The 26,021-nt window shown below is 34.8% G+C and overlaps 1 protein-coding gene across 1 annotated transcript; it reads left to right on the top strand.

The window, feature by feature from the left end:
• Positions 1-842: 842 nt before the first annotated feature.
• LOC129005940 (WD repeat-containing protein 48-like) lies at positions 843-23,229 on the top strand. Its single transcript, XM_054434976.1, has 14 exons — positions 843-1,052; positions 3,284-3,361; positions 4,946-5,162; positions 5,847-6,059; positions 6,693-6,833; positions 7,060-7,214; positions 8,451-8,639; positions 9,391-9,600; positions 10,304-10,411; positions 10,918-11,020; positions 11,451-11,616; positions 18,498-18,689; positions 22,105-22,273; positions 22,436-23,229. Exons 2-14 carry the CDS (start codon positions 3,311-3,313, stop codon positions 22,553-22,555), a joined length of 2,034 nt encoding a protein of 677 aa, XP_054290951.1. The 5' UTR covers positions 843-1,052; positions 3,284-3,310; the 3' UTR covers positions 22,556-23,229.
• The last annotated feature ends 2,792 nt before the right edge of the window (positions 23,230-26,021 follow it).

The following is a 26,021-nucleotide window of genomic DNA, read 5'->3' as shown; positions in this document are numbered from 1 at the left end:
CCGCTCTGCAATACAGTAAAGGTTTTCAATACCCTGCCAGTTCGAGTGCGTAAATTGGAACTACCGAAATTTAAAAAGGTTGTTCATGGAGCCCTAGTGGATAGGCCATTGTATTCATTGGGAGAACTCATTGAGGAGCCTCTTTTTAGATCCTAGCTAAAATATCCGCCATGCCACAGTAAAATGTAAATATTGTATATATTGTAAATAGTGTAAATATATGTTTCTTATTGACAAACTCAAATGAGTTGACGCAATCTATCCGACATTGTCGGTCAAGGATGAAGACCTCAAGTATTTAAGTTGTGTACGAGTTATTGTTTATGATTAGAGGGGTTTATTTCGTTAAACGAGGTTTTAAGTTACTGAAATAACAAGAAACAAATTGTAAACAAAACATACATCTGCAGAAAACCGGACAGAACTAACAATAAAATTGGCTTCAGCTGTTCCATAAAGATGGGAAATCTACTAAGGGAAGGGACTATATTTTATCATAGATATGTTTTATCTATGGTTTTATCTATGATATTATTGGATCGTTTGTGTACCATTCACCACTAATATTAAGTTAATATCTGTTTGCTAATAGCATTGACTATTGGATACTATCATAGACTAAGCAACACAAGGGAGTATGATTTATCTATGATACTATAGTCAAAGCTAATAGATCACTGTTTCTTTAGTAAATTGTTAATTTTATACTTTATACATTTTTTGGCCGTAATCACTGATAATCAATGATTATTATCTCACTTGTGATAGTATAGTCTGTCGTCTGATCATGTCAAAATAAATAAGAATAACAACAACAAGTTTTAGGTTAGGTAGTACAGTACTTGTCTTGTCGTCTGGTCCTATAATCAAAATCAAAATAGAAAAACATTCTTGATCTAGGGGATGTTGTTGAAGTTATACCTAACCCAAAAGAGGCTATAATAATACTATTGGTTTGTAATTTGTGTACATTTCGTTGTTATAGCTTGAGTTTGAACCTAACTTCACTAAAGCGGAGAGCCTAGTCTACACCGATAATGATATTGTAGTAGGTAAGTAGGCATTTGAAAATCATTTTTATATTAACTTCCATGCTAAGTAACCTATTACTAGGCCTAGTTGTTTTAATTGATTTTAGATAAAGATAAGTAAAGAGTATAGTGTTTTATTGCTGTATTTTGTATACTGAAGCCGAAATCCACATAGGTTTCACTTACATTTTTGGAAACAGCCAAACCAACTCAAATCTAACTTAGGCTAAGTTTACAATGGAGACATAACTTAATGCACAATTTCGTTGCTCCAATGGGAAGCAGATAGCGTTGCCAACTCAACTGTAGTCATTTTAGCCGACAAATTTGGCCATAAGTCAATTCTAGTAATTACCTGGAACCGAGTCTTGATTGGGATATCCAAAAAATGCCCGGAATTCTAACTTATAAAATTTTGAACAACTTATTGGTAAAAGCAACGTTGGGATGAGTGTTATTAATACTTAGCTTATTATAAACAAAACAAAGCTGGAAGCTTAGTTGTAATAACTTAGTGTCCTGATGACAAGGTAGTGGAGAGGGGGAGCTATGAAGAGAGCAAACAGTAACCTACCTATCAATTCTAACAATTCAACATGTACGGTCAACACTAAACATTATGCTGGAGATTTTAGTTAAAGTGTGTCTTTAGACAAATGCAAAGAAACTAAAATGGATCATATAACATCCTGAAGCAGTAGGCCTGCCTATAACCATAGACAAATAGAATAAATATAGACCGTCAGCTGTGCTGCAGTCAGCATAAGTTCTGGCGTCCACCGCTAGGTTTGCTGTCTAGTTACGGCGCACACCGCTGCAGCGTCTGCTGGTCGCAAACGGCTCCTGCGCTCCTCGCCTGCAGCAGTGTGCGCCGTAACTACACGGCACTACTAGCGGTGGGCGCCGGAACCTTCCTTTGACAGTCTATATTTATTCTATTTTTCTATGCTATAACTCACAATTCAGGTTAGGTTGGTAAGGTAGGCCTTTATGTCAGTTGAACAACTTGTTTTTAATACTTAGTTAAATGTTAGGTTAAAATCAATTTCCTCCTGAATTTTTTATTGTAATACTGGTTGTCATTATTTTAATCACTGTCAAACATTCGGTCATCTCCCTCCCTCTGAGTAGGGAAGGTGTTGTACTTTGGACCTATACTCATTTTATCACTATCTGTTAAGTAAAGGGAGAACTTGTACCATTAGTTAATGCTTTTGCTACCAGAGGTCTATCCTGATGTGTTAAAGTTGGAATTGTATGTGTCCTATTGACAGGAAAACTGTAACAAGTTTTTATAAGGTAAAAGTAAGTGTATGCAACTTTTAATTTTCTTTTATTATGTTAGATTTAATGATTGTTTCTCAGCTTGCAATTTGGTGCTATAAACCAACAACTCAGCTACAGTTTCATATGATTCACACCATGTTAATCCTTACCTAGAATAGTCTAGAACCAAGTTTTTACAAAATGGCCAGGTGTTGTACCTTGGACCTAGTTCATAGGTTGTACCATGGACAACCACACCATCCATAGCACACAGCTATAAGCTTTGGTAGCTTAGGCTACTAAAAGCAGACTTAAATAATTTTGTTAAAAAGGTTTAGGCTACTATAGGCATTTGTAATTTAATTTGCTATAAACGAACAGGACAGCCCCCAAGACAGTAAGACGAATATTTGACGTCTCAGGCCTTAACTAGGCTATAAGTAAACTTAAGTGAATTTCTTACATAATATGGTTAAAATATGTATTGTAAGGGTAAGTTTTTTTTTATATTTTATCAAATAAAAACTAATTATTAATTTTATAACATTTTAATGTGTTTCTACATTTATTTCCTCTACTTTAAAATCAGTGGTCCAAGGTACAACATATGTAGGTCCGAGGTACAACGTAGGTATTGTACCTTGGTCCTAATGTTAATAATTGTTTAATAATTGAAAATATTTGTTTTGGGTTTTAAAAAATAAAGGGTTAAATAAAATATATGTATTGTGCCAAAGAATAATGATTACTTTTCCCTAACATTTATTGTGTTTTAAAGTGTCATATCAAAATAAGAAAATAAAAAGGTAAAATAGGCCCATGGTACAACACCTTCCCCTATCAGTCTCTGTCACAGCTTAGTGACTGTTAGCCAGGCTTAGCATAGGTCTGTAAAATTTAATTTTTTTCCTTTTAGTTTTCCAAAACAAAAGGAAATTTGGCACTTTTTTTACTAAAATGTTGACTAACTTATATTTTATGTTTAGTTTTAGAGCAGCCAATGAAAGATCAGAATGATGACAACACACAAGTCTGGTGGTCAGTCTGGTCGCAAGAAAGTCCAGGTAAAATCTCATTTCTGTCTCATCAGTCTCAATCCCGTTTTCACATCCTGACGGATGGATTCTACATGTTTGTAGATGATGCTGATCGGAAGAGGGAGCGCTTTTGATTTACAAAATCTTAAAGTATAAAATAGTGTCAAATTACATTAAATTAAATATTAGTTAAAGTTTTCTCCTGGATTTCTACAAAGCATGTCAATGTAGCCTAGGTATTCTACACACTGTAGAAATGGTGTGGCTGAACCATTAGTAGAGAGTGTTTTCTTAATCTTCTCAGGACTGGTAATTCCCGCCAACTCTCTGGCGGGAACCATCTTAATTCTAGTTCGTTCAATGATGGCCCTCTGCATAAGCGCTGTGACCTCAGATAATGGATATAAATAAAGAGTTTGTTACTTTATGTTAATTGTTTAGTTACCGGTATTTAAGAAAAGGGCAAGAAATTTAAATTAATTATTTATTTTGATTTTACAAATTTTTGCTTTCTAGGTCATCTGGTTTGCACTTGTGGAATGGAAAGGGTTAAGCCTAAAGCATTTTTTTCGACCCATTTGACCCATTCAACATTTTTTTTCATTTCTCTCCCTAAAGTTATTTTAGCGAATTTCCCATTTAGGGAAAAGCTATTACCGTAGGTCACAGAGCAAATAAAAAAACTTAAATTCCTGTTATTTTTAATGAGAATAAATCAACTGTATTTTGCTTGTTTATGGATAAATTTTAATAAAATTTGGCAATTTATTTGTTTTTTCTCATACTTTGCTATCAACATTTGAATAGAAAAACACCTGGTTTGGCCTACCTTCCCTAGGTATCAAATCTAAGTAGGCCTACTCATTAAAATTAATGTTATTTAAATATGAAATACTTAAATACTATAATACTAATAAATCTAATAATATAAAGGAAACATTTTAGTGGAAATCTAGGTAATTGGAAATTTGTTTAGTCTGCAGGTTTGCTGCGGCAGAGGTATTAAAGGTTATGCCGTTTTTTATGACTTGCATTTGTAGTTCAATATGATATGTCTTTTATTTTATTTATTTATCTACACGGATTTACAATTTTTACATAATTTTGTAACAGAGATATTACAATAGGCCCTACTTATTTGTTAAATATTCAAAGGACAAAAACAAACTTACACATAACAACAAGATCATGGAATGACAAACAAGATTAGGCTACAACAAAACCTGGAACAATTGAGTTGAACCATATGATTTTCAAATTTATCTTGGAAGTACTAAAATTTATCTTGAACGTACTAAAATTTATTTTGGACATGCTAAAATTCATCTTGGACGTACTAAAATTCATTATGGACTTAAGAAAAATTAAATTACATTATACAATTATGTGCATTAAAGGTTTGTGATATTTAACAGTATAACAATATATCCATATTTTAACAAAATAAAACCAAAACAGAAAAATGTGTGTCCTCCTCCATGCTAATTTAAAAAGAAGAAAAACAGGTCTTTTGCAATACTTTGGCTCAGGCTTAAAGTATCAATCATTGAAATTATAAATTATTGTAAAGCGGCAATCTCTTCTGATGCATTGTTTACTCATTGACCGCAGGTATCTTTTGTTATTCGGGATGAAGTAGAAAAACAACACCGTGCAGGAGTGAACTCGCTCCAGTATGATCCGACATTGCAGAGGCTATACTCAGCGGGTCGAGACAGCATCATCCGCACGTGGAACTGCAAACAACCCAAGGATCCGTACATCCAGTCCATGGAGCATCACACGGACTGGGTCAACGACATCGTTCTATGTTGCGGCGGGAAAAACTGTACGTTTTACAGAGTTCTAGCATGTATAAAACTAATCGCTAAAAAAAAAGTATAAAAGTATAAAATGTATAAGATGTATAAGATGTATGTATAAAATGTATAAAAGTATCGCTGAAGCCAGGTAATATGACCCTTATTAGTGCTTATGGAACAGCTGTAGCCAAATTTATTGTTAGTTTTGTCTGGTGCACTGTAGGTTGGGTTTGTTTACAATTTGTTTCTTTTGTTATAACATTCATTTAAACCCTCGTTTAACCAAATAAAAGTACAACCAAACATAACACGCCATTGTTGGGATTGACGCCATTCTATGTACGCATGTATAAAAAAATTAATAAAGATATTTTAATCTTGAATTCATCTTGAATCATAGTAAAGCTTCAATCATGAAGTTAACCCGTAAATAACAAAAAAATAAGCTAGATTGTGCATGCTCATTACTGTAAAGATTTGATTACAGTATGTCTTTGTTACAAATATGAGGATTTTTTAGGTCATAAATTGTTAGTAACCAATTTCTAAATTTTTATCTCTTCCTTTCGATTATGAGTTGGATTTATATTGTTACTAGCTGGCCCGACAGACGTCGTCCCGTCCTAATGTGGTTTTATGCCAAATGCTCGTTCATTTTCAAGATGAGCTTGTTCGCAAGGCTCAATCACGTCCATTTAATACTTTTACAGTGATATCAGCTAGTTCAGACACAACTGTGAAAGTGTGGAACGCTCACAAGGGCTTCTGCATGTCAACGTTACGTACACACAAGGACTACGTGCGAGCGCTGGCGTACGCTCGGGACAGGGAACAAGTTGCGTCTGCTGGCCTCGACCGTGCAATCTTCCTCTGGGACGTTAACACTCTTACGGCACTCACTGCCAGCAATAACACTGTTACTAGTAAGTTGGTCACTTTTATATTCAAATGCATTGTTTCCAGATTTGTACTTTACTTACTCTATGATTGATAACATTATACAATTACTCACCTAGTATTATTGATTAGAAACTCAAAGGTTGTTTGGTTGATGATGTAAAATTTCATTTTTCAAAAATGTCGTTAGTGTACTTCTATTATCTACAGGAAAATCCTGAAAAGTTACTTATCATACAGACCAATTTTCACAAGCTGGGGCGATTAGGTTAGGTTGTGGCAATTAGATTAATGTATCTAAAATACTAAAATGCTGTGGAAAGAGATGAAAACAGGTCCACAACGTAGGGAGTGGTGAAGGAAGTAGTAAGGCGAGCAGTGTGGAGTTTGGGTATGGATTAATGTATCTGCAACACTAAGACTGCTTTTAGAGTAAACAAATGATTTTCCCCGAGCAAAGCTCGGTCCCCAGGTACTGATAGTAATGTAACTAGAACTTCTGACATTGCACACATTAAGTAACATCACAAAAAAAAACTCTAAAAATTGATAATCCTTTGAAACACGTTGATAAACATTTCTTCTATGTGATACTTCCATGTTTTGGAAATTTTTGCATTAAACTGTAGTAAATGTAAACATTTTTGCTTAATTTTCAGCATCTTCTTTGAATGGAAGTAAAAACTCCATTTACAGCCTAGCAATGAACCCTCCTGGTACTGTGATTATCAGTGGAAGTACAGAGAAAGTTTTGAGGGTTTGGGACCCACGGTCTTGCAACAAACTCATGAAACTCATCGGTAAGTAATCATTTAAATCAGTTATCAATCATAACAGGCACTATCAAAAACCTTTTTAGGTCTTTTACTTACACCTATTACTTTTGATCAATTTATAAATTAAATGCTCAAGCTAATGGCATCAGCAAGGTATTATAAATATAATATATATGAAATTTGTTTACAAAGTACAAGTTTAAACAAACTTTATACATTTGTATTTACAATGCAAGTTGTTGATTTTCAGGACACGCAGACAACGTGAAGGCCCTGGTAGTGAACAGAGACGGAACTCAGTGTTTGTCAGGCAGTTCAGACGGAACTATCAAGCTGTGGTCGCTCGGCCAGCAGCAGTGTGTTCACACCTTCAGAATACATTCCGAGGGCGTCTGGGCTTTGCTGGTAAGGACGATCAAGATTTGTAGAATATGTTGTTGTGCTGTTAAATTAACAGTTTATGTTATTTTGATTTATGGGTCAATAAGAAACCCAACCTAACTGTTTCTCACGTCTATGAACTAGTTTGGGTAGGGCTTGAGTTCAACGAGCTCACTCAAGAAAATTTATTTATTTTTAATTTAATTTATTTATTATTTTTATTTATTATTATTTTTAATTAATTAATTTATTAGAGTTCATGGGCTAAGATACTCAGATAAATGATCACAACACACAACAGGGACTTGTTCAGAGAAGAGATTGAAGAGAAAAATGTAGTATTTTTTGTCAATTTACTTGTTTAAGAACTTATGTACCTAGGGTAATTGTGGTCTTTTAATTGTGTGTATATATATATATATAAGCTCTTGGGCTCAATTTTTCAGCTAATGCTGTCCCTTTTCAAAATAATTCCTAACCAGCCGCTTGGGTTTCCTTTAAATTATAACCATCCATTTGAGCATTTAACTAAATAAAACAGCTGCAAGTCGTACAGTTCCTGGCTTGTACTGCTACTTTGGATCTTATAACTAGTATAATGCTAGTATGCCAAGGATTTTGGGAGACCATTGTAGTTAGTCGATCGTTAAGTTTGATCAATGACTGAATAGTCCAAGGCATTTTCTCCCTAGCCAGGAGAGGGGTAATATCCTGTCTCAGTAAAGTGAGATTTACAACTAATAAGCCATCTGTCTGTGATATAGTTTAGTAGAGTGTTAGGTATGACAGGATTGTTGAACTATTTGTGAATTGCACCTAAATTGGGAATTTTTGTTTAAATCGATCTATGAATAATCTCTGAAACCCAAAAGTGAACATAGGGTTTACTGACAGCCTCTAAGTGTTACCAAACTTAACACTATGGAGAAGGGTGATGATTTTGATTCAAGATTCAACCATTCAATGATTATACTTCATGATAAATATTTGTAATTATACTTTATACTCTTTATTCTAACTACCTACTTTTGTGCATTTACTTTTCAATGATCAGTATTTTAGTATGCTAGGTATTCTTTTCTACACTAGAAAAAAATTTCAGTGTGTAGTGAAATTTGTGGACCAATAAGTCCCAGTACTCTGATGTTCTCATTTAAGCTAAGGTAGGCCTCCTCAATTCTCCCTCTTTCTACAAACATAAAAAAACTCATAAAACTGTATGGACTTTTCCCCCCTAACCATGTATGAATTATTTATCAGGCAACGGAAAACTTCACCCATGTGATATCTGGAGGCAGGGATCGGAAGGTACTCATGACAGACTTACGGAACCTGAACAAACAGTCAATCTGCATCTGTGAAGAGAGCGCTCCGATCCTCAAGATGGCTGCCCCACCTGACTTTAGTGGGGTTTGGGTAGCTACGTCAGAATCTACCATCAACTACTGGGTAACTTTTAAAAAGAAGTATTCTTTTGTAGGTTTAAAATACAAGTGAAAGCAATTTTTTTTTATGATTCGTGAAAGTATTAAATAAAGCTGAAGATCTGGTGTTCATTTTCTTTGATTTTATTGTTAGTAGGCCATTATTTAATCTGTAAACATATTTCTTGATACTTAACAAAGAAATTGCTAATTTGCTAAAATCAGAGTATACTGCCTAGTGATAAGAGTACCGGTAAGTAAACTGATTCAATATTGAACTATTTTTATATTTAAATATATTTTATACTAGTAGAGTACCCGTCCTTCGTACAGGGTTGGCGTATAAGTATGAAATGCATTTGCAGTTATACTCGTGCTTTGCGTTTGCAATGGGAGAGGACACGTTTTAAGAAAGAAAATAATAAAAGCCCTGCTCGATTTCCTGACTTGATACTCAATCATTCAAACTCTTAGGTTAGACTCGGTACAGCTGAAAAACTAGCCACTTCTAATCTTGAATTAACCCTACAATTCAACAGTGACCTAAAAACAGCTATATATAGTAAAAATCAGTTATTAGATTGGATTATTGGACTAGTATACATCCAGATTATTGAAATTTACTGTGTAGAACCCGGATAGCAAGTTTCTCATGGGGATTATCAAAATACTTGTAATCAAGCTTGACTTCTTATAGCGGTTTGCAATAACATGTGATTAGAGGTGATATAAAACCAAGGGTATTTGAAAATGAGACGTCTTGTTGTGATTTGCAGGCGGTACCTAAGAGGGACTGGATCTCTGATGGTGGGGTGGGCTCGGGGGACGAGAGTGATTGCATGAACGGAGTCACACCCATCAACGCAAAGCCAGATATGACCATCAAAGGAGGTCCAGCGATACGCAGGTTCCACATCTTGAATGACAAGAGGCACATACTGACACAGGATACAGAAAACAACGTGGCCATCTTTGATGTTTTAAAGGTAAATTTAATTTTCTATCATAAAATAAATATATCAATATCAATTAATAAAATCTAGTACCGGTAGGTGTTAAGTATTTGTTTAACTAAGCAAAATGATGCAGTAAAATATAACCCAGAGTTACATAACAGAATAATAGTAGTACTAAGTAACTAGTTATGAATTATTTGATAGATTTTGTAAATAAACATAATACAAACTATTAACTTATTTCATAGATGGAACAGCAAGTAACAAATTTGTATTGAGAGTATAACTGGTCTGTTTATCACATAATCTTTCAAAAATCATAATCTTAACAAACCTCAACAAATTTTTTGTATTTCTTTTTTAGGCAGATCATAGTCGACTATGGTCAGGTATCAAGAAAATATTATCCCATTATGATGGGGTTTTTTGTTTTAAGTTTTAATTTGTGAGAGCGATAAACCAAAACAAGGCGACCTCTGATTTGATTATGAATACCGTAGTGGGCAAAACTATCCCAAAAACAATATCATGAGATTTTTTCAATGAGGAGTAGATTATCCTTAAGTAAGGCTTTGAAATTACAAATATAAATAGTTGGATAAGACTCTAAATGTTACCAATAATTTATTAATACATAAAGCTTTTTCTGTTCATAATGAACATTTTTTGGTATTAATGAAATTGTTTAATCTTATATTATAAGTAATTTTAAAAAAATGTTTTTTATTTACAGGCTTGCAAGGTTGAAGATTTGGGACAAGTAAATTTTGATGAAGAGGTTAAAGCAAGATTCAAAATGGTGTACGTTCCAAACTGGTTTAATGTAGACCTCAAAACTGGGGTAAGTTTTACTACTTTTTTAATGTACTGTAATGTGAATGTTGTATTCTAGTGATACCTACCAGATTTAGCTTAAGTTCAACGTCTCTAGTTTAAGGAGTTCTTAAACAGTTTGATCATTGAGAATACATTTTACCAAAAGCAACGCACAACTCATAAAATTGCATTTTATTTTGGATGATTATTTTTTTAATTTATCACAAATTTAATTTTGTAATGGTAAAGGTCTGGATAATATTTTATTTTTAATTGAGAAATACATTCATTGCAAGTGACTGAAATGAGAATGTTCAACAAAGAGACTTCATTAGTAAAATCATACATTTATAGTTCATTTGGCGGTACTCTAAATGATAATAAATTTATAGTCCATCTCAACAAGGGTTAATTCTAACAGTAATCTATACCCAGTCTTTTTAGTTATTACTTTTGGTTAGCCTTTTAACCATAACTTATTTTCTTGTGCCAGCACATATTTTTTTTTCTAAGACTAATTGTTTGAATCAGATGCTTACAATTCATTTGGGACAAGATGAAAACGACTGCTTCTCTGCCTGGGTCTCGTCAAAAGAAGCTGGTCTTGCTCCTAATGAAATGGTTGACCAAAAAGGTAAGTCAATGCAATTTTATGTTTGATACTTTAATATTCCTATAAAATTTCAAGCTGTTTGGTATAATTTTAGATTTTAATCTAATATACTTTATACAATAAGGGTTTTTCTCTTAAACATCCTTTTTTTATCCGTAGCTAAATTGTTTTTTTTTACTCGCCCTACTATATTGCAAGATGTTGGGGAGCGAGCTGGTCTAGTGGTTAGAGCGCAGGGCTTCAGTGCCTGGGGTCCTGGGTTCAAATCCCGCCAACTCACCAATGGATTTTATCATCAACCAATTGATAATGCCTAGCGTCCTAGGACAAAAAAAACAAAAAACTAATAATGCACGATGCGCACGGGCCCCCTCCTCTTTGTAATTGTTATTTCTATAAAAAGTACATGACTGTGTTGACTAATGTACATAAGATAATTTCTGCATTTCAGTCAACTATGGAAACCTATTATTGAAAGCCTTGTTGGAGAATTGGTGGACAACAGTGCATGTTGATGAAGAGACTGAGATATCAGGCGATGCCCACAACATGCCTCAGCAGTCCAAGTTTGGAAACGAGTACTTCAAAGTTCCTGGCCACACGCCATTGATTTTTAGGTGACTATTCCATTGTGTATAGGCTAATAGGATACCGTTCAACAAAACACATTTAGGCCCCGGGTACGATACGAGCGGCGAGCGGCGAGCGGTGAGCGGCGAGCGGCATGAGCGCCGCCGCTCTGACATCGGGCCTCATTTAGTTGCGTGTAAATTTGTTGAGGGTGGCCACGATACGTCTGAGCGGCGAGCGGCGGTGAGCGGCGCCGCTCAGCGCCGCTCATGGATCCAAGTCAAAACCGATTTTCGCGAAAACGCCGCTCGCCGCTCTGGATGAGCCATGCTTCAGTTCAGACTAAAATGTCAGAGGAACAGCAGCAAACGTGCGGGCCTCCACCAAAAGTGAAGAAGACGGAGTTGAAGTTGAGTGATTCGCAAATAGAAGTATTGATCAGTGAGGTGCAATCTAGGGAGTGTCTTTGGAATGACCAGCACGAAGATTTCAAGAACACTACAGTAACCAGAAAACTATGGGACGAAGTGGGAGCAGGCCTTGATATATCAGGTAAGCCTTTAATTTATAACCTAAGATTTAAATACACATTAAAACATATTTGTTTAAATGTGTTTAAACAAAGTTTACACTGTCTATAATCATAGTTTAAATAACTATTGGCGACTAAAGTGAACATAAACTCCAGTTTAACGACGAAGGCGAAGCCAGAATATCAGCAAGTGTTTTTTTTTTTTTATGAATTAACCTATAGGGAAGTAGCTACCGTAGGTCTCAAGGTAAGACCTAGGCCTAGACTTTTTTTCATTTTTTACCCTTAAAAAACAACATTTATAAACTTTTTTCCAGACCTTAAATAAACCAGAGCTGAAATAAACAGAGCTTAAATAAACAGATAATTTAGTTTATCAAAGTGTTTTTGTACGGTGATTGGTTACGGAGAAAATTGTAGAAATTGTTCATTTAAAATTCCCATTATATTCTTATGGAGAATGTTGTAACGTGTGGCTTTTTTTACAGATATATTTTGATCAAACTTGGCGGATTTTTACTATGCGAAAGTAATGTTTATCTTTTTGCGATTTTGTCGACGTAAACAAACAACTATGTGTTATTGTTTTATCAACTGTTTTAACTTTCAACGACTAAAGTAAACAACAACTTTAAATTTAAGGTACAACTTAAACAATTCTATGGGCTTTGTAAGATGAAAACAATATTTTTTGTGGTGTAGCGAAAAGTAACGTTCAAAACACTAGTAAAATTTGGTCTATACATATTCACGATAGTTTAAAACATATTATTCTACTCTTGTTATTAAATATACTATTGTGACACTTATAATACGTAACTAGCATAGACGAAGTAATACAATTTTATATAACCACATCCATGTTGCTAGTCTTAAAAATAATGTGTTTAGTCGTATAAGGTTTCAATTTCAACAAAGGAAATAGATTGAACATATGTTATCAGTAGACCCTTGATAGCATTGGAGTACATTTATTGCTGCTCCATACAATGACTGTTCGGGGGGGGGGGGGGGGGGGATTTCCGTTCCGCGTCGAGAAACATCCTTATCTATGATTCTCTATCTATGATCTTCTTATCTATGATGTATTGTTAAAATTTGGTTTTATTGCAATTACATTGTGAATATAAAAATGTCATGTTATTTGGGAAGTCATGCTATTGAGGGCCGTGGTATTGACCAACTATGCTGTCAATTTAGCCATAGTTTATGTATACTATTTGTAACAAATATCTTCAAACTAATACCATTGTGATGTTAAATTATGTGTTGAAAAAAATACTACACATGGAATCCACAATCAATTTATTAGGGTTTATGTTCACAGAGAGATTTAATATTAACCCATTGTACATTATTACAAAACTACATAGTCAAATAATATTTCCTTGTAAAAGCTCATACATATCTGTGTGTGTGTGTAGTTCTAGTGTTTTGCCTGTTGATTGAAATAGTATTTATATTTGTTCCTTATAACTGTAGCTTCTTTGCTCGGGTTTCTCGAAACTGGTTGCACACGTCGCAGATCTTCGGTAACCTCTCCCCTTACGTAGGAAATGTAGTCGTAATCATTTGATCCATCCTTGTCTCTAACGATGTTGTGAAGAACACATGCAGTATGTACTAGTACACTGACTTTCCGTATGCTGGGTATTTCAAGTGCAGTACCTAAAAATCGCCATTTAGCGCGAAGAATCCCAAACGCACATTCAATTGTTTTTCGAGCACACGAAAGGTAAGAGTTGAAGTTTTCCTTATCTGGCGTGAGATTTTTTGCAGGGAAAGGTCTCATTAGATACGGTTTTAGAGGAAAAGCCTCATCTCCTATCAATACAGGTGGAACGCTGATGGTTGTACCAGGAAGTATTATGTTTGGTGGCATGTTCAACTGCTTCGCCTCCAATCTACGATACAATTCAGTTGCCATAAAGATCCCCCCATCACTCTGTTTTCCCAAGGCACCAACATCAATCACTACAAACTTCTTATCTGCATCAGCAACACCCATTAGGACGATTGAGTGATACTTGAGATAGTTGAAACATACGGATCCAGCATGAGGAGGACATTTTAGTTCGCAGTGTCTTCCATCTATTGCTCCAATACAGTTTGGAAATTTCCACAGTTCTGAGTACCTTTTTGCCACATTCCTTAGACTGTTTTCGGTGGGTTCTGGAATATATTCATCTCCAAACTCTTGAATTATGGCCTCACATGTACTGTAAATGATCCGGCTAACTGTTGTCCTTCCGAGTCGAAATTCAAACGCTAGATGCCTAAAACTTGCACCAGTTGCCAGAAACCTGTAAATAAACATAATTTTTAATTGGATGGATATTATTTTTATTAAATAATGCAAACAATTTTTTTTTAATAACGACCGTACTCACACTATAATACGAAAAACTGTCGTGCTCGCACGGTAAAACGCCACTTACCGGGCTAGTACATAATATACTATTACATCATACTACATAGAAAAAATTTTACATTTTAAACTCATAAAACAATTTATTTAGAACATCAAAAAAATTATAATATTTTTTCATTTTAGAAAATAAAATGGATTGTTGCAATTCGCTGTTTATTTCATCAGATGACTAAGAGCACGGTAACAGTACATTACGTTACTTTTCAGTGTGTAGGCAAGGCAAAGGGCAACTTTCCAGCCTATCAATACGGATGGAAAAGTACCTGTTTCTGTGTAGTATAATGCAAACAGAATTCTTAATCTGGGGAAAGTTCTTCTACAATTTATACTGTCAAATACAATCATGCAACTGATTACCTTTCTTCTTTACAGGCCAGGAAGCCAAAAAGAAATGGAAGAATTTGAAAGATAAATATAGAAAACTAGTGCAGAAACCTCCTCCAAAATCAGGATCAGCCGGTGTTCAACAAAAGAATAAATGGCGGTTCCTTGACCTAATGCAATTCACAAAGGACACTATTATGCCCGGACAGACATTTGGAAACCTATCTACCACTGCTGATACACCGAATAGCCCCGACGCACACGATTCTGTTTTGGAAAATACCATTAACGTTGATAGTGAGGAAGAGGAAGAAATTGTGGCCAACCCCCTGAACATTCCAGTTGCTAACCTTGCTACAAATCAGACCACTAATAAAAGGTGTTTTGGTGCTAGACCTCATCGTTCGAAATTGGCCATGTCATCTAAAAACGAACTTGAAAAGGAAATGGTTCAAATAGAACAACAGAAACTAAACGCCATTTTGAACATTCAGAAGAACGCCAAAAAGGAAGAAGAAGGAGGCGACTATCACTTTTTAATGAGCTTGCTGCCCTACATGAAAAGTATGGATCCCCTCTTGAAACTTGAGCTGAGGAGTAAAATTCAAACAGAGGTAATGAACAGTTACAGGATTCACCAACAGATGGCAGCTCCTCAACTTGCACATTTTGATCAGCATCAAATGAGCAGACTCAACTCGCCTTACCCACCGTCAAGCAGCCTAGTTTCGCCGTCAATGGAATCCTCTAGTTCATCGACCCAGTATCAAAGACAAGAGTTAGTAGAAGAGGACTTTGGTACAAACACTCTCATTAATGCTTTTTCCACTAACTTTAACAGTTATCAAAAACAGTAACATGTTTTCAGTTTGTATTCAGTGCAGACTTTATTTACGAGAAGGAATCTACTTTTTTATGACTTTCAATTTAACTATTGTAATTAACAAATACCAGCAAACGTGGTATAGATTCTTTTATTTTTCCCCACATTGTTTACAGTAAGACATGTTTTTAGTTTGTATTCATTGCAGACTTTATTTACGAGAAGGAATCTACTTTTTTATGACTTTCAATGTAACTATTGTAATTAACAAATACCAGCAAACGTGGTATAGATTCTTTTATTTTTTCCCACATTGTTTACAGTAAGACATGTTTTTAGTTTGTATTCATTGCAGACTTTATTTACGAGAAGGAACCTACTTTTTGTTTATGATTTTCAATTTAACTATTGTAATTAATAAATACCAGCAATTGTGGTTTGGATTATTTCATTTTTCCTACATTTTAACAGTAAATAAGGTTAGATGCATTATGTCTTACATTTAATTTGCAATCATCACATACAGTACTACATAATTTAATAGGTATTCTTTGAAGTTAGCGGATTATAAACACAATATCTTACCGTAAAGTAACGATAAGTCGTTCTTCTGGCTTCACTTGGTGTTGCAGGCCTATCCTCTTCTTCTCAATCCTTCGTATCAATCTGTTCAATATGTAGTCAAAGGTAGCGATAGACATCCTCGTGTATTCAAAGAACCTATCTCCATCTTCCCTAAGCTGCCGAATTAAATGGTGGTATTCCCCAAACACTCCTCTCCTCTTGTTGATCGGATGTACCCCCCATCGTCTTCGACGTCTCTGACTTCTAAAAACGAAGTTTTTCTTTAATAGAGAATTTTCAGATAACAACAAAAGCTGCAATACGTCTGGGTCTGCACAGTTTGCCATCTTTGACTAAACTGACTCCTATCGGAGAAATTTATATGAGCGGCAACAAAAGTGCCGCTTGTATCGTAGCCACCACCGCCGCTCAGGTGCCGCTCAGGTTGCCGCTCACCGCTCGCCGCTCGCCGCTCGCCGCTCGTATCGTACCCGAGGCCTTAATTCTTTATGCTATACGAGGTCACATAATAATCTTTAAATTTATCTATAACTGAGTAAAACTTTTTTAAGATTTTAACGTATGATAGTATCAAATTTATACTTATAATTTAAAATTTTGTAATCTGTCACTAATTACTATGGATATCAATGTTGTAAAATATTACTTAATGGCTTTGAGAATAACATGGACATTTCGAACTCCAGTATAAACAGGCTATGGGGATTTAAATTAACCCAGTCCATCAATTAACCAATTCTTTGGTCGAAAACCGAACCAAAAATATCGAGTGTAAAGACTTCTGTATTTTCACCCCACGCTGTAAATAAAACATGTGATTGGAATTTCTTCCATTAGTTTTGATTTTCTGTTTATATTTCGTCACCAGCATGGCAACCGATAAGGCCTATGTTATTTCTTTTTAATTTTAAATTTATTTTTTGTGCTTATTTTTGAGCTTATTTTAATTTATAAAGGGATTCTGTACACCTACAGGAAAATATCTTTCTAACAGTATACGTAGATCTTCCCTACGGGCAGATGCACACGAGCTGAGAAAAAAGGTTTAACAGAAACATGCTTGCCTGACATGAATGCAGGGTGGATGTAGAAAGATGATCTGTGTATCTTTGTTACTGACCAATACTAACCAAGATCAGCTGTTTTATTAGCCAGGATAAATTATTTACCTACGACCGTTTTTTAAAGTAGCCATTTCAGTCCAGCTCTTAGAATTGAAAAGTTTCACTTTACAGCTGTTTACTTTCATATCCGCATAGTTTCATTTCATATCCGCATAGTTTTCTCATATCCACACAGGTAACGGACCAATGAGGTTCAAGTATTGAGAGAAAAGAATTAAAATTGTAATGCTTCGAACGTCAACTAATCAGCTGATCAGCTGATCAGTTGACCAATTTAATTGTTGATCCGACTTGTTCATGTTGATACTCGCGTATTCTTAATTAAGTTGGTGGAAGTCCAAAAATAAATGAAATATTTGCCGAATTGTACCTGATACAATATTATTTATGGTAAGAATGCTGCTAGCAATGTAATATTTAACAAAGTTTAACAAACACGTAATTACAGGAAATCAGCTGATTATACAACAAGTCGTTGCATCACTTTCAGTGGCAATGACAATACACGAAAACATAACCTCTCTAAAAAGTTATCAGTAGTGATTGTTAGTAATTAAATCCAGATTGATAGTAATTAAAAAACGGTCGTAGGTAAAGTAGTGTACGCAACTCGCGTTAATAGTCTTTACGACACTCGTAGAAGTTTTTAAGGCACTCGCCAAGGCTCGTGCCTTAAATTTTCTACTCGTGTCGTAAAGACTCACTTAACGCAATCGTTCCGTAAACTACTATTTTAAGCGCAATGATCAGGGTCAGCTGGGTGCAGTTACAAGTCATGAAAAACCTACTGATTTGTTCAGGATCATTCCAGCAACCTTTTAATTGTTTAAGCTCTCAGCTAATCAGCTATCAAGCATCTTAGATGTTCTTTTGCACTTTTACTTGCTTCATAGTTTATGGTTTTCACTTCGAATTTTTCAGTAAAACTTAAGTCAAGTATCGCATTCACCAGAAATTCCTTACAAATTTTAATTACTGTTTTTTACTTGAATGTTCCTATCTGCTTACTGGTGGTTGAAGTATCATACAATTTAAATTACATCAAGTGTAAACTCAATGGTATAAATGTTTACAGCTCTACAGCTCTGATATGTTTTTAAATTTTCCAGTGAGGTGGGGGGAAGAACTTTGTATCGTCTGTTGGTGAGAGATGCCGGGGGTGAAACTGAGACTGTACTGCTGAATGAGACTGTACCTTCATGGGTAGTGGACATCATAGTGGAGAAGAACATGCCAAAGTTCAACAAAATACCTTTCTATCTCATACCATTGCCTTCTGCTGGAGCCAAGAATTCCAAGAGGTATGTTAATTATTTGTTAAACCGCAAATTTTCAGTAGTTATCGTACTTTGCTTTGTTGTATCTTTAAACACAATCTCTGCTCAAATAAAGTTGTGTCACTGTCAGCTTCTATATTCTATTTTAGTTAACAAAATTGTGAAGCCATAGAAAAGCCATAGAATCTGATTGAGTTCTATTTTGATTTTCATATTTGTATAGCATAATATTATGATTACATGCTATAAAAGTATATTTTTTACCTAGGGCCGAAAATGCCAGCTTGAGATAGTTTTTAAGTTCGAGGCGAAGTCGAACGACGAAGGTCGAGAAACTTAAAACGATCGAGAGCTGCAAAACCATTTCGGTCCGTGGTACGAACGCTATTTTTTACCACACTATACCCTATTACCACTATTCACCACAATAATAATGCACACTGATAGTTGACACAGCTACAACTTAAAGGTTATGCAAAGAAATAATTTGAAGAATCAGCAAAAATAATAATAAATAGTTGCTAGGCATGGTGATAATAAAACAATTCTATTGTATTCTATTCTATTCTGTATGTTCAAGAATAAAGTATTCTGATTCTGATTCTGATTGCAATGCTATGGATACTGATTGTGTAGGATACCTATTTAATATGCATTCATGTTTTAAGTAAGTAAGCGGGCAGCTGATTTTGCGGCCCTAGGGATGTAAAAACCTGCTCGGTCCCCAAATAATGACGATGACAGCTGGCATGGCCAGCAAAACATAACTTTCAGCCACCAATTAACGTATGTAAAATAGCTAAAAACATCATAGTGTAGTGAAAAATTATTTACATTAATACTTTTTTTCTTTCTTTTAATACTTTCTTATTAAATGGCGACCACCATACAAAGTAGGTATTTTAAGCCAAGTATGAATGGAGATGAGTGTAGGATGAGTGGCGCGATCTTGTAGTCTTGTTAGTGACTAAGGCTGACACTCCTTAGACACAGCTGTTAATTAATAGCCCATACAGCTAATGGTAACTAAGGGACCTACAGTTTATAGTGAAATCCTAACCACATTTTTGCCTTGGTATATACGAATTGGTCTAATTATCAGGATAGAACTGCGGATAGTCGTAGTACTCACTCCTGCGGACGTTAATCCACACCAGGGAGTATCGCATCCACAGTGCATGCCTATAAATATCCACAGTTCGTGACCTCCTAGTAGCTGGATTACAGGACGACACCACCCGTGCCAGTCAACATTGAACATATATTAGCAGCCAACTGGTTAAAGTAAAGGTCTTTTTATGGAAAATATTCTTAGGTTAAGGCAGTACCCTACGATTTATATGCATGACATAAAAATTCAAACTTAACTGTCTTTGTTCAATTTTATGTCAATACCTATGCCAGGAGAATTTTGTGCAAAAGTGAATCAAACCCTTTTTAAAGAAATGTATTTTAGCTCAAATTACAATTTTTTTTGGGAATGCCGAAAATTAAATTTGTTACCACCACAGTTTGATATGCTGACCATATCCATCCAATGTTCAGAATTTATTTTTATTTTGTTAACCCTTGAGCTGGCATGCGCCCGATATCGGGTGATGTATGCTGCGGCCGAAATGGCATTGTCACGGAAGTTGCCGATTTTTGCACAAAAATGAAACAAATTTCACTTAATATAGTATTTATTCGGTTTAGAAATTAATAATCTGTCGATTGATATGCATTTCAACTATTTGTCCGCCTTTGGGAAAACTTAAAACTCAATGAAAATAACGCATCAGCTGACAACATTGTCATGATGACGCAGTCGCTTATTACCGACGTCTGTTGATGCTTATTTCGTATTGTGTTTGGTTAGTTTCGGTGTTTTGGCGTTATACTTTAAGTTTTATTTTTTATTGAAATCTGAGTTGAAATGAATTGAATTGAAATGGATTCTGTAGGGATGTAATATAACTTGAGTATTATATAAGTTATTTCTTGTATGAAGTTGGACATGAATGTTTTGCTTTGAGTATTCGTGTAGGTTGTACAACTAATATGTAGGCTATATGGTAATAAAAACTGTTATATGTATTTTTTTTTAAGGAAAACAAGGTACATATATTATATATCGTTCTTTTCCTCATGAAATTGTGCACAATTTGTATATTTTGAAACATTATTTTGAGGTCATTGATTTGTGTTATAATATGGAATATAAATGCATATAAATATACAAATTTCCGCTTAGTAAATACCATATACAATTTTTTTTTGTAAATTAAAATTTCACATCTAAAATTTATATCATATTATTCCTTGTTTTTTACTGAAATAAGCATATATTGATATGATATATTTACAAACTTATTTACTGTATAAAAAAGTGTTATAAAAAATGTTGCGCGACCCATCAAAAAACCCTTGCCACCACAGCATAAAAAGACCATCAGCTCAAGGGTTAAGACATAAGTTCGAAGCTAATGTGAAATCCAAAACAACACCCGCAGTCTTGGAGGAAACAAAAACATTTACCTAGGTCAAAGAGACAAAATCATTGAGCGCGTTCTGGGAACATGTATCGGTGCAAAAAATGTGTTGTTCTGGGAGACCGGTGAGTTTCCCTAGCAGACAGCTATTTCCTCTTTTTCCTCCACCGGTGCAAGATTTATGCACCGGAGAAATTGTACGGTGCATAATACACCGGCAGCCTCTGATTGGTCAGTTTCTTTGACAACAGCTTGTAGCTACGGCAAGATGGCAGGTCCACCGAATAATGTTCAGTTCATTAGTTTTACAGTATAGGTTATGTTATGTTGCGTAATGAGTGAACCATTTGTTCAATGAGGGGGTTATATTACGTAATAAATAATAAATAATAATTTTTAAATAATTTATTCCGTGAGGGCAAGTCTGTTTGTTTGATTTAAATATTATTAAGCAAATAGTAGGTGAATGTGTGAATTATAATCCGATGTGTGCCGTAAACCGGTGACTAACCGTTCTGGGATACCAAGACTCTTGCCCCGGTGAGTAAGTCACCGGTTAATCTGCACCGGTGCACCGGTACATGTTCCCAGAACGCGCCCATTGTCTTCAGCTCGCAAAAAAGGTTTGGCACAGTCACTGCGATATTGTAAAAATCTTCTGAGGTTACACGGAATATTCGTGAATATGGCCAAAGTTGTGAAGATCTTCTGCAGTCAAGGTGAAATCGAAAAAAAAACATCTTTTGCAGTCATGACAAAACCATGAAGAATCAAGTCACGCGGTCGGAAAGACATCTCCCGCAGTTGCGGCAAAACGGTGATCATCATCCGCAATAGTGATGGTAATTTATTATAATTATAGGTTTCGATCACAGTCAAATTAGAATAGTAGGACTCCACAATGTAGTCAATTTATTATGTGATAAACAACCTCGCAGTGTTTTTAAACATTGGATACCTTGTTACAGAGACAGACTGATAGCAAACGACTTCATACAGATGCACAAGGTGGCCGAGCATGTGTATGAGAAGGTGCTTGGATCAGACTCAGGCTCCGTGGCAGTGTCCCCTGGAATGGAGGACCAGGACAACGGATCTTTGGCCGAGGAGAAAGTGGAATTGCTGTGCAATGATCAGGTGTGAGAATGTTAAATAAATTATTGTATTCAATCAGTATCAGTCCTCTTAACTATTTTTTACACTCAATTTTCAGCTAGGAGAGATTTTGGTCAGAGCTTTACACCATATTTCTATCGCTTTGTATTCCATCGTTATAAAAATTCATAAACATTTTTTCAGGTATTGGATCCTAACATGGACTTGAGGACGGTTCGACAGTTCATCTGGAAAACCTCAGCTGATCTGGTTCTACACTTTAAGCCAATCAAGGGCCTGTCAACAATCTCTCAAAGAACTTGATAAGTGTTACATTCCAATGAATAATTTTATATCTGTACAATTTATTTTTTTAAATATTATTTATGGTGTTTTAAATGCCCTGTACATAGTTCAGTATTCGTATTTTGTGATACTTTTGTTATTTATATAACTTATACATTTAATTTTAAAATTAACTGTTTATCTAAGCATAGTTGAATATTGTAAGGTTGATATTGCTGTTATTTAATGAAGTCATTAGAAATAAATATGGTGACATTGGTAGACTACCTACTAGTTGATCCACGACATAATGAAGTGTTTAATTTTTATTGAATTGTTATAGCGAATTTCCCATATAGAGAATAAGCTATTACCGTAGGTCTCATAGTAAGACCTAGACCCCGCCAGGACCGCTTTGCTTTTTCGTTTTGATGTCTACAGAGGCCAAAAACCCCATCCGTTCATATAAATATTTGACCATTTGCATGATAACTTTAGCAAAATCATATACAATTTTGAACAAATTTGGTACAAACGTTGTTGCATACTAGTTCACCACTTTTCCTTATTTTTATTCCAAATTGATTTCAATCTAATATATAAAATTCTCGTGTCACAGTGTTTGTCTGCAAACTCCTCCGGAACGACTTCACCGATCGTTATGAAATTTGGTGTGTAAATTCTGTAGGTATGCGAATCGGACGTAAACTATTTCCCGTTTCGAAATTCTTAAAAGGGCTCCGCCCCAGTGGCTCTGGAGTTTCCCATGTTAACCTTATGAGAAATGGAATTAATGAATCTTAACAGCTGTTTCAATTAAACAAGTTGGTTCTGTTCTATGATGTTCAATAGCATTAAAGTTACAAGGATTACCAACAGGGTGCAGCACTATTATTTCTTTTACATTTATGACAACAGCTAATTTGCAACCAAAAGGTGAGTGAGCGTAGCGAACGAACTTCAACCTGGAGGCGAGTGAGCGTAGCGAACGAGCTAACCTGGAGGCGAGTTAGCGTAGCGAACGAGCTCCAACCTAAAGGCAAGTGAGCGCAGCGAACGAGCTCCAACCCAAAGGTGAGTGAGCGTAGCGAACGAACTTCAACCAGGACGTGATTGAGCGATGCGAACGAGATCATCTTGAAAATTAAACGTAACGGTACTTTCTTTCCATCGGTCTGTCTTAGGGGAAACCTATAACTTAGGCGATACGAAGTTCGCCGGGTCAGCTAGTATATTTATAATTTTATTTCCTCTTAGTTCTAATTACAATTTCCTATCTTACTTTCCCATCCTAATTTCTTGACAGCTGAAAGTTATTTAATTTAATGTTTTTATATATCATACTTTTGATTATTATAAAAAAAAACATTGTGTTTCTATCTTCAATACAATCACCACGAATAATTTTATTCTCAATTTTATTTTAAAACCCACATACAATTTTTCATGGGATTCAAGCAAAATATTATTCATTTTACCTTTAAACTACATTATACAATCCGTATTATGAACATTGTTAAATTGTACATGAAGGAGAAGACATTTTTATTGTGATACTTTTAATCATCAAGACAATGAATGAACTTGAACTTAAATTACTCAAGAAGCTATGAATCCTTACATACACAAAACATGAACAAGAAAACATGAAACAAAAATTGGTCAATTATAGCATACCTAAGTACTCCTTTTTAACATGGTGTTATTTAAATAGGAAATAAATCTGATAAATTTAAGATAATTTTTTGGTGTTGTTATTTAGTCTGCATTTTTTCTGCAGCGGCAGTATTTTACTTGCCTGTCAATCCATGCTGCTAGGAACACGCTTTAAGAAATGTCAGAAGTTTATTGTTTTAAGAATTTTCGAGATCAAAAATTAATTTTGTTAGTACATTCCAGTAGTATATTCTAATTTAACGTGACCTTAACTAGCAGTGTTTCAATGTAGATATAATTTTTAAAAATGATTAATGTCTTACTGTATTTTGTAGTAAACATTTTGAAAATTTAGCTTGCTGTTGCTTGTTGTATTAGCGAATTTCCCTATAGGGAAGTAGCTATTACCGTAGGTGGCATGGTAAGACCTAGGCCCGGGACCGATTTACTTTTCCATTTTGATGTCCCCAGAGGCCAAAAACACCATTCGTTCAAATTTGTATATATGTGTATATATATATAGATTTATATATATATGTGTCCGTGAACGATAACTTGAGTAATTTTTGTCCGATTTTGATGAAATTTGGTTTAAAGGTATAAAGCGCGATAAACTTGAATGAGTTCGCAAACCAGCATGATCGGACTATGGGAACGGGGGTTTATGGGGGGTTTTGGGGGGTAAAAATAGTTTTTTCCCATTTTGACCCTATAAACACAAAATTTCACAATTTCTTTCTAAACCATTTTGTAGAGCTTAAAAAACAAATAATTTAGTATATTGAAGCGTTGTTATGCGCCTAATGGTTACGGAGAAAATTCAAAAATATTGTAATTTTAAAATTCCCATGTTATTCTTATGGAGAATAAGTCAACTGTTGTAGTTTGCTTGTTTATGAACATATTTTGATCAAATTTGGAAAATACATTAATTTCTTACTAAACTACAGTAGGCCTACCTATTAACATTTTACATAAAAAAAATACTTTTTACCCTCCCTGTTGCAGCAAACCTAAGTTTTACTCGTTAAACTAATTCCTTTTAAATAGGGAATAAATGTGATATTTTTAAGGAGACATTTTAGTGTAAATCCAATCAGGCAAATGGAAATTCGCTAAGTCTGCAGGTTTGCTGCGGCGGGGGTATTTTTATTATTTTGAAACAATTTTTAGTTAAGGGTTAGAAGATGTATTTTGGTGAATTACTCTACAAGAAACATGAAAGGAAATGAATATACAGTTTTATGCTAGTATCATAAATGCATCAATAATCAATTGATTTAGAAGATTTTCATAAAATTAAATCTTCTATTAGACTGGCATGGAATGAAAGAATTGTGTAAAAACCTTAATATATGCAGCAGGGCTTTATTTAATATTTACATTATTTTCTTGTTATTTCTATTTTTTTAAAGTTATTTTTGTTTCTGCACTATGATTATGAATTTTGAATATAATGTAATTGGATCCCTGTATGAATGACTCTTTTAAGATAAGAATTGTACATTTGTGAATTATGTTGATGTTAATAAATTTATTGGATATTGAATAAGTCTAATTATTCATACATTTTTGTTGTATTATAATAGTATTACAACAATTTTTAAATACTCTTACCTAATACTACCAGTTACTTGGGATCACGATGTAAAGTGCAGGTCTGATATTTGAATTAGCTTGGTCGTGAGCTTAGTGGAGACCTTATTTCACGTATAATCCTTGTATATTAATCTACAAGGCCGGAAAGTATGTGTTTACAGTACAAGTAGGATAGTTTCCATGCGAGGCTTGTGTAACGGTGGGTCCTCTACTTGAGGTACCCACTGTTACTTTGAGTAACGTAGCTCAG

Source organism: Macrosteles quadrilineatus, unplaced genomic scaffold (assembly GCF_028750875.1).
Source record: "Macrosteles quadrilineatus isolate MER2022 unplaced genomic scaffold, UCM_ALF_1.0 Scaffold_46__1_contigs__length_943047, whole genome shotgun sequence".
Classification (NCBI taxonomy): domain Eukaryota; kingdom Metazoa; phylum Arthropoda; class Insecta; order Hemiptera; family Cicadellidae; genus Macrosteles; species Macrosteles quadrilineatus.
Note: the sequence above shows the minus strand (reverse complement) of the source record. Positions and strands in the feature narration are given on the sequence as shown.

Excerpts from the sequence above, each read along its gene's own strand:
- LOC129005940 (XM_054434976.1), top strand. The coding sequence starts at position 3,311 with ATGATGACAACACACAAGTCTGGTGGTCAGTCTGGTCGCAAGAAAGTC. Across the intron at positions 3,362-4,945 it reads CTGGTCGCAAGAAAGTCCAG|GTATCTTTTGTTATTCGGGA; the intron begins GTAAAATCTCAT and ends CATTGACCGCAG. Across the intron at positions 5,163-5,846 it reads ATGTTGCGGCGGGAAAAACT|TGATATCAGCTAGTTCAGAC; the intron begins GTACGTTTTACA and ends ATACTTTTACAG.